At 34.9% G+C, this 10,680-nt stretch overlaps 1 protein-coding gene across 1 annotated transcript in view; it reads left to right on the plus strand.

The window, feature by feature from the left end:
- LOC132112392 (zinc finger protein 513) overlaps positions 1-5,623 on the plus strand; it is an 11,532-nt gene extending 5,909 nt beyond the window's left edge. The window contains exons 2-4 of the mRNA XM_059519844.1: positions 311-439; positions 1,490-2,206; positions 3,673-5,623. Coding sequence (XP_059375827.1) covers positions 311-439; positions 1,490-2,206; positions 3,673-4,436 — 1,610 coding nt within the window. The 3' untranslated portion in view covers positions 4,437-5,623. The remainder of the gene's footprint in view (positions 1-310; positions 440-1,489; positions 2,207-3,672) is intronic.
- The last annotated feature ends 5,057 nt before the right edge of the window (positions 5,624-10,680 follow it).

Genomic DNA, 10,680 nt, shown 5'->3' on the forward strand with positions numbered 1-10,680 from the left:
ACTCTCACACACACACACTCACTCACTCTCACACACACACACACACACACTCACTCACGCACACACACACACACACACACACACACACACACACACACACACACACACTCAGAAAGTTTACTTATTCATTAAAATCTTCCCTTCTTCAATCAAGCAGATACTTGTCAAAATGTCTAAATGTAAAAATTATGTTATTAAATGGATGGATTTAATTGTTTGTTTTAATAAGCTCTAAAATAGGAGGATCCCCTTGTTTTCTACTAAAGTAGACTGTGATATTCTGGTTGACTGTGATGTTGTTTGTTTGCAGTGGGAGCTGAAGATGGGCCGGCAGTCGGGAATCAGGAAAACCTGGTCCTGGGTAGTGACTTCCTCCTCGGACAGGAGCTGGGCTTTGGAGAAAATGACTACAGGATCGTGGGTTTTGAGAGGGACTCGGGTCAGTGATATGGAATATTAACTACTTTAAGTCAGATTACAATTATTTTGCTGTACTGTTCCATACTACAGCCAAACATTTGTGGATAGATCATTTTAATAGGCTTTAAAAACTGGATGTCCCACTTTCTGAGTTGTTGTAAAATAGCTGTTATAAAAATACAATTTACTAATTTGTTTTTGTGAAAACCTTGTTGTATAATAGTTATAATAATAATAATAATAATAATAATTATTATTATTATTATTATTTATAATTATTTAATTTATTAATTTATTATTTATTACTAGTAGTGCTACTGTTATTATTATCAGTAATGATAATATTAGTATTAATAATTATATAATTAACATAATACTAGAATAGTTTTAGATTAGAATGGAAGAGCTGATACAATAGCTTTGTTTTATATTAATAATCATTTTAATAATGGTAATAATTATTATTAATAATATTGTTTATATATATATATTTGTATCATTAACAGTCGTTAAATTTGGTAGTGATTAAAAGTATAGTAATTTATAGTAATAATTTATTATTATTAATAATACAAAAAAAAATAGTATGCACTATTATAATAGTCTATCAATAATGATATTGATAATAATAGTAGTAGAAGTAATATTATTATTGCTTTTATTGTTGTAATATAATGTTATGTAATATTTTCTATAATAATAGCATCTATTATTATTATTATTGCTTTTATTTATTAAGCATTTATATTATTGTTGCCACAAAAACAAAAAACTATTTAATAAGACCTTGCTTGCTTGCAGTGATTTTGTGATAAATGAAAACTAAATTGAAAATAAGTGGCTTTTTGTGTCTTATAATCCATGCTATTGTACTCCAAGTTGACATGACAGGGAGAACCGAATAGACCATTTGATGACCCTAATTTATTGTATTGTATTTCTTTATTTATTAATTGTAAATATCATGAAATCTTTCATAGATTTTGCCTGAACTTGCTATGTTAACACAGTAGAGAAAATGGTTTTAAAGACAAGCCATAACAGAGTTCATGTTGTGATCTCCTGTTAGACTCGGTCACAGCAGACATGGGAATGCCGGTGTATGGCTTCAGCGATGAGGACTGTTCCAGCTACAACCGTCTTGGCATGGAGAGCGACTTCGAGGACCCTCGAGACACGGAGAGCGAGCGGGAGGAGATCGGACCAGACGCTGCGTTCGCTCCGTACCTCTCGTGCAGGCAGTGCGGCCAGCTGCTGAGCGACCCCTTGATCGACACGCTGGACCTCGCCGGCCTCTACTGCCTCCAGTGTGGAGCCGAGGGTGGAGATGCAGACCGACAGGACCATGCGCTAGAGGAGGCCCACCCCACAGACACCACGCAGGGGAAGGCAAACCGAGGCAGATCCACGTCTGATGGAAGCTCTTGTAAAACGTACTCCTGCAAACTGTGCACCTTCAGCTCGCGTTACTCCAATCACTTGAAGCGGCACATGAAAACGCACAACGGCGAGAAGCCGTATCGCTGCCAGCACTGTGCATACGCCTCTGCCCAGCTGGTCAACCTGCAACGGCATGAGCGCACGCACACCGGCGAGAAGCCGTACAAATGCGAGTTCTGCACATTTGCGTGCAACTCTCTGGGAAACCTGAAGAGGCACCAGCGCATGCACACGCAGGAGAAAGACCTCGACTGCAGCCAGTGCGACTTCAGAGCCAACAACAGCCACTCCTTAAAGAAACACATGATGAGCCACGAGGAGGACAAATCAACAGCCTTCACGGAAGGTAATAGTTGAATCCACTTCAGTTCTGTTCGAGTTTATTTATCCCTTAGGAAATTGGTTTTGCACTGGTGCTGCACATCACAAAAAACACTCACATAGCAAACACTCACATAATAAACACTCATGATTACAGGTTACGTTAAATCTTACAGCTTCACGTTAAATCTGCACCATAAATTGAAATAAAACCAAAATTGTGGTATAGCTTTAGAGCGATTATCAAATTAAGGCTAGTGTTATTTATTTATTTGTTTGTTTGGAGGCCAAATACATTTTTTAATGGAAACACATTTTACATCACAGGGTTTTCAAATTATGCAGAATGTTATTCTAATGAAGAAAAACTTTTAGATTGCTGATAACCAGCATGCAGATCATGATTACACAGAATAAAAATAAAATCGGAGGCAATTTAATTAAACACATGCACTTTGTATTTCAGAATGAAGTGGTCATTTACACACTGTGATTTTAAAAGAAATTAAGAAATAAAATTAAGCCATAAATATTGTAGTGTGTATTGTGATATATTATTATTAAAATAAGATTTTTTTTAAAAATATAATTTTACAGCAGGATATTACATAATTAAAAATATTTTATTATATATATATATATATATATATATATATAAATATATATATATATAAATATATATATAAATATATAAATATATATATATATATATATATAAATATAAATATAAATATATATATAAATATATATATATATATATATATATATATATATATATATATATATATATATATAAATATATATAATATTATTATTATTATTATAGTCAAATTGATATATACTTACAATTTTCTTGGTCAGGTTGTGCAGCACTACAAACATGCATGACAAAACTGTAGCTTTTTTAAATCACCTGAAAATGCGATAACAAATTTATCAAATTTGCTTTTAATTTTCCCCTAAATCTGAATTTAAATCCTTGTGGCTCTTCTCACTTCTCCTATAACTTGCTTTTTGCTTTCACTGCTTCTACTGTCCTATCACGTACTCATGCCAAAAATACTAGTTATTGCAATAATATCAAATAAGAGTAGACATGGGGGGAAAAGCATTTTTTATGATCCAGTTGATTCCTAAAGGATCTAACTTTCAGACCTATATTTTTTCACTTTCAATCATATGTTTCATATTACAGAAGTAAAATCATTTATGAATGCCGTTTCCCTACACAGGTGAAGCAGTTATTTTACTTGACTTTATTCAGTTATTTTTAATTATCAGTGCTAAACAGGAACACAGATTCCGAGGAAGCACAAAGAAGCACTTTCTTGCTATTGCGTATTTACTTTATTCTTTGCACTTTAAGCACTTTCGTGCTGCAAACCAAAAGAGGAAGCGAAGCATGAAGCAAGGGGGAAGTAGAACCACTTGGCTTCCTAAATCTGGATTCGCTGTAAAGAGGAAGCTTGTTTTTGTTCCTTTGTCTTTCAGAGTCTGTGGTGTCTGACCTGACTCTGCACATCAGCAGCGCCCCCGACTTCCTCCAAAGCTACGACACCCTACAAACGGACCGCCATCCTCCCGCTCTGCTGCACGCCGAGGGTTTGGCCAAAGAGTCGGACCCTCTTCCCGAGCTGCTGTTCCCCTTCACGTGCCGGGTGTGTGGAGCGGTGCTGGAGGATGAGGAGGGTGCCACGGTGCAGATTTGCAACAAATGCACACTAGACATGCTGTCCAAAAGCTCCCCGAGCAGCCCGGAGAAAGGTGACAAGCTGTACCCATGCACATCGTGTCCGTTCATCACTCAGTACCCCAATCATCTCGCCCGCCACATGAAGACTCACAGCGGTGAGAAGCCCTATAAGTGTCCGCAGTGCAATTACGCCTCCGCCCACTATGACAACCTCAAGCGGCACCACCGCGTGCACACGGGTGAGAAGCCCTACAAATGCCACATGTGCGACTACGCTTGTGGAAACCTGGCGAATCTCAAACGGCACGAGCGCATCCACTCGGGCTCCAAGCCCTTCCAGTGTAGCGTGTGCAGCTACAGCTGCAACCAGAGCATGAACCTGAAGCGCCACATGCTGCGGCACACCGGCGAGAAGCCCTTCAAGTGCCAGGAGTGCGGCTACACCACGGGCCACTGGGACAATTACAAACGCCACCAGAAGAAGCACGGCCTCTCCGCCGAAGGCTGGCTCAAGATGCAGCTGCAGGAGAAAGAGGAAGAGGACGAGGAAGGAGAAATGTAGTGGAAGCTCTCTATGATGTCTAACTCCAGTTGCCTTACTATTATTATTATTATTGTTGTCATCAGAGGAATCCATGTAGTAACACTGTGTCACGACAGGGCCGGTGTGCTGTTTTAATTTTGTTTTGTTTCTTTCACTTGATTGTATTTTGTCCAACTGTTTACAGCAGCTGATTTCAATCTCAGAATCACAGGTTTGCAATTTAAGATCGACGTTTTGAACTGAAAGAGCACATTTATGCACCACTGGGTGAATCTCACAGAAATCTAATGCCATATTTCAGCCTAAAAAAAAAAACATGATATTATATTTTTGCATGGAAAAAATGAGTCATGTTTCTTAGGATACTGAAAATATATATATATTTTTTATTTTATGAACCATGTCTCTTAGGACCATAATGATGAATAGCTAAATAATTTTTTACATTAACTTTCAGTTCATTTATTTTATTTATACTTTTTTACTTTTAGGTTTTCAAAATGAGCCATGTTTCCTTTTAGTTTTAGTTTGATTTTTTAAGTTTTAAAAAATATACATTAGATTATTTTTTTTATTCCATTTTTTTTTTCAAAACACTAAAATAAACAGCCACAAATAATGTACAAATAAGGAATTTGTATACAATTTTTTAGTGGACAAAATTCATAAAATAGATTTAAAGTGAGCACAACAAATGCTACCATTATAATAATGAGACTGTTTTTAGCTGTCATAAAAATTTCACAATGCAAAAAACAAATCCTAAAACCAGAATTAATTTTCTTTTATGCAAAAAATAACTTCTTAATCTTTTTTTTCTTATAAATTTGGAATGAATTCTATTCATGATGTGTTTTGTGAGATTCATGCAGGCCGATGCAGCAGCTCAAATTGTTTCATGAGGGATTTGATGACACTGAAGACGTCTGGCTGCTACTGTATGTTCACTTATGCACAATGACAGTGATGTTGCCTTGTCTCGGGGAGGTGCTGATCCTCCTTCCCTTATTTACTGTATCTGAATTTCTTGGTGCCACTGCAAAATGCTGCACTGATGCGGGGTCCGTCCCCAGCACACTCGAGGTTTTTCAAGGGGATTAGAGAGATACGTATGAGTGAGTCTCACGAAAACTGTTCAGAAATGCTAGCATTATATTTCCCCCGAAATGATTATTAAATAAGGGAATGTTTTGCATGAGGAATAAGAGGGTGATTTTCACACATTTTTGCATTGTGACATTATTGTGCATCTCTACGATTTTTATTTCTGTAATGTTAAAAGGTGAAGGAAAATGAATTGTTCAGGTGTTAAATATTGAACTATCCTTTAGTTTTCCTTACTTTCATTTATTAATTACCTTAATTGTCTTTGAAAATAATGTCACAATGCAAAAAAAAAAAGTTGTAATGGTCCTAAAATAGGCCTTCATTTTCTTTTTATATATTCTTTATATATTCATTTGTTTTTTCTTTATTTTTGGTGTGAAAATGACCCAGATATGTTTTCAAGAGATGCACAATTGTGTGTATGTGTGTGTGTCTTTCGTTTGACTTTAATTTTTATTTAGATTAAAGTGTGATGTCTACTGTTTAGGAAAAGTTATCATGGAAACCAGTGAAGGTTTAATTTTCCCACACTTTGGGTGGGAAGGATCCATTTTTGACCCCTCCCCTTTTATTTGTGTAAACAAGTTCATGAGGAAGAAAGTGGAGACCCCATGTTCATATTCACTTTATAATGAACAGATCATATTCAAAACAAACATTTAAACATTTTGTACACAGTCACTTTGATATGTATTGATCTTAAAGGAATAGTTCACCCAAAATAAACATTTGCTGAACATTTATTCACCCTCAGACGATCCAAGATGTAGATGAGTTTCTTCATCAGCTTGATTGATCCTAACCAGTTGATCCTCTGCAGTGAATGGGTGCCGTCAGAATAGGAGTCAAAACAGCTGATAAAAACATCTTCAAAATAATCCACAATTAGCATTTCACTTCATAAGATGTTAACTGATGGACTGGAGTGGTGTGGATTATTATGATGTGTTTATCAGCTGTTTGGACTCTCATTCTGACGGCACCCATTCACTACAGAGGATCCACTGGTGAGCAAGTGATGGAATGTTACATTTCTCCAATTCTGATGAACTCCTCTACATCTTGGATGGCCCGAGGATAAGAAAATTTTCAGCAACTTTTCATTTTTGGGTGAATTATTCCTTTAATTGGTCCTCCACTTTGGTCCATTTTCTTTCTGTTACAGAACTGGTGCAGGCACTCTAAAATATACCACAAGAGTTCAGTGCAATCAGGGAATGAATGAAATCGATGCACAGCACTGAATCCAGTGATATTTGGTTTGCCATATGGTGTAATATGATTATTTATGTACTGTATTTTTGTGGGTTTCTTTAGCTTTCTGATATTTGTACACAAATTGTTAATCAGAAGTGGCCTTTGGTTTCATAATAAAGATGTTTTTAAAATTGTATTAAAAGCAGCTGCATTGAGACGTTTGTTACGGATGAGACTAAATTGGAATTCTGGAGAATAAATATTGTGTGTATTCTATTCTACAGTATTAGATTACAGCGCACTAATTTAATTGAACAAACAGCATTCTAAGAATACTGGCATTTTGTTTCGTTGTATTCCAAAGAATTCCAACATGTAATTCTCCTTTGCCTTCTTTTCTTTTTTCCATTTGTGGAGAAAAAAAGTCACAAAGATTTCTCATCATAATGTGCTAGTTATACAACTGTAATGTGCAATCTCAAGCTAAATTAATTCTATTATACGCTAAATCATAATTATTCTTTCAAAATACTTTTTGAGTAATTTATATATATATATATATATATATATATATATATGTATGTGTGTGTGTGTGTGTGTGTGTAATATTATATAAATAATGCATTTTTAATAAATGTTATTTATTAATGCGGTATGGAAACTAAAGTCCATACAGAAATAAATATATAAAGAGAAAAAAATTTGGACAAATATCTTTCATTTCTTTACTTTGTTTTTAATCAATAAATGGAAAAGTGGAAAACTGGCATGAAAAAAAGTTAGAAAACTTATTACATAAAGCAAAATCTGGCTGTTTATTTGTTTAAGCATTTACCATTTCTTTCCTGTAGAGAGCAGAACTGAGCTTCTCCAGAGAGTAATCACAGAAAAACAGACCATCACACATATTGTATTGTGATATTATAATGAGTTGTGATTCAGGTAACGTCAGTGATGTAATGACCGCATATGTCTGATTTGGATACAGCTCTCATCTGTATATTCCTGTGTTTGTGTTGCTGGCTGAAGTCACGGCGCAGTAGCTGGTTGAAAGGGACCAAACCTCTCTCAAACACCTGACTTGGTTCCGTTTTACCAGCAACAAAGACGTGTTTCTGAGGACAAATGGATTTCTGAAAGGCATGGGTTTCCTCAGTGACATTCACACTTCAGCATCTGATTAATCACATGTCAAAAGTTTTATTTGCAGTTGGAAACATCTATCTCATCTATGACTCAGGAAGCAGAAGATGTCCGTCCACGTCATGATCTTCCTTCCGGACAATGAAACGGAGTCCGTGGATGTTCTGGTATGTCCTGACTCTGGTGTGTCCGTCCAGAATTAGCTCTCCTCCACCTGTCCAGTTATTTATAAGAGTAAACATTCGTGAAGCAGCAGCTGTTGTGTCACTCTTCAGTGTTCATGTCGTGGTGGAGGAGCTCAGCTTGATAAATCACCAATGACCTTCACACAACCTTTACAAAGTGATCAAACCACATTTAAACACTTATTTGTTTAGTAGAGTTTTTTTTTTTTTTTGACATTTTTAAACAGGAGACCCTTGTGAAAATGTTTAAAATTCTTGGAAAATATAATATCGTCCAAGATATTTGTAGCATATTGGTTGGAATTTGTTGCAGTGTTGTCCAACTTAAAACATTTTTATTTGCTTGAAAAGGTTTTTAAGCTCTATAGAATCAACTATAATAAAAAAAAATATAGATATACATTTATAAAACAATATCTAAAGTTTAATTGTTTTAGTTCTTTAAATATAAAAATGATAGATTTTATAAAAAAATATATTTATTTTTATATTTCATAGTACATTTTAAATAATTTGTAAAGATCAAATAACAGTGTTTTAACTTATTAACTATCTTTATAATTTGTAGTTCTTTATATTTTAATACAATTAAAATTTCATAAAATATATTTATATTTTATAAACTTAAAAAACAGTATAAAACAAATAATGGTTATGGTCATTAACCCTCTATCATTTTAGTATATATATATATATATATATATATATATATATATATATGTATATATATATATATATATATATATATATATATATATAAATTACAATTATATAATAAAATATATTTACAAAATGTTACTTTTTATAGTTTATAAAAGTACAATAATTTTTCATAGAACAAATAACAGTTAGAGAAATCATTAACTCATTAAGATGGATGATAGTGTTCCCTGTGATTCGTACACATAATTTAAGTCAGTTGCTGCCATATTCTGTTTTAAGGAGATGATGATGAAGATTATGATGATGATAAGTCTCTTTGAGACCACACACTTCCTTACATTCCATAGATTGAATCTGTATATGGGGATATAAGGAAGTATGTCATCTCAAGGAGCAACAGGTAGATCTGTTCAACACACTATACTTCACAAATCACATAATACTCTGTAGGACAGCATACGACACAATGATACATAGCAGAACAAAATCGTATGCATCTAGAGAAAGTAGTTAATCACCTTTTTCCCTCCACTAGCTGATTTTAAACAGCCCTGCGGTGTAACAAACTCACATTTAAAAGTACAAACATTCCATTCGATGTCACATCATAAAAACGGAATGCTTGGTCAAATTTAGACTGTTGAAAAAATGATATGGTGCTAAATGCTGTTAGAAATCATTTTAGATGGAGTTTAACATGTCATACCTCAAGATATGTCAACTTTTCCTGTCAGTTCATTCTGTCCTGGCAGGCTTTTAGAGTATATAGGCTATTCTCTAGAAAATTGCATGACACTTTCTAAAAAGTAAAAGCATTTTCTTTCTGAAATACACTTGAGTGAACAAACAAAACCCCCAAAACTGAACGAAGCAGTAAAGAGCAACTCAATCAGGAGCCAGTTCTATACTGAAAAGCCCTGCGGTCCAACAGCATTGACATATCAGACAGTTTCAGCTCAGGCTTCACACATTACTTGCCCGTCCCATGGTGTCCAGTCCATCAGACGGGACAAACACAGGTCCGGCGCTCTCTTCCGTGTGTATCCTCGTCCTTTGCCATCTCCTGGATTGTGTCCAGAGCCGGCTTGGCTTCCCAGCCTTTTCTATGGCTCGCCCTGCCCTTGTTGGCGGCCTTCCACCTGTCGATGTCTTTTAGAGGCCTGGGTCTCTCCTGGACCTCCTGTTGGCAGGCCTCAGTGCTCTGACAGACCAGAGCCAGTGAAATCACACCTCTCAGCTGTTCACCCTGCACTCCAGACATCCAATCTCAATGGCTTCTTCAAAAAAAGAGGGGATTCTGGGGGGCAGGGTGGGCCAGAAGACAACTGCCACCCACTTTTATTGGGACAGCGTGATAGGAAATGCTTTCTGGGGCACAGCTGACAAAGAACTGCATGTTTTTAGAGTGTGTGCAGAAATATATCTCAGTGATGTACATGTCAGTAATCCGCTTGTAGTTTCAGTGAACTTCCTAGAACATTGCTTCAGAATTTTACACCATTTTACTCTTGGCAGTTTTGCATGGATCTTATTTCCGCCACGGAATAAAAAAAAAAATTATAATAATAAAGTTAGTTGCTCACAATTCAAACTTTTTATAGCAGTTCTGAATTTATATTTTAGATTTATATTTTAGGTTTGATATTTAAAAATATGCTAAATGTAAACTTGTAATGTTGAATTTATAAATGTAAGACATATATAAAGATGTTTATATATTAAATTTATATATAATATAAAATATAAAAATATGAATATATAAATGTATAAACATGCAAATGTTTTCAAAATATATACTGTGTGTGTGTGTGTGTGTTTATAAATATACACAGTAAATATACATATATAATGTAAACAAAAACTTTTATTTTGGATGCGATTAATTCGTTTGACAGCCCTAATATAAATGCAAAAAAAGTGTAACAGAACAAGGAATTTTATTTTCACACAAGTATAAACAAAATGAG

The sequence above is a fragment of the Carassius carassius genome, chromosome 32, assembly GCF_963082965.1.
Source record: "Carassius carassius chromosome 32, fCarCar2.1, whole genome shotgun sequence".
Taxonomy (NCBI): Eukaryota; Metazoa; Chordata; class Actinopteri; order Cypriniformes; family Cyprinidae; genus Carassius; species Carassius carassius.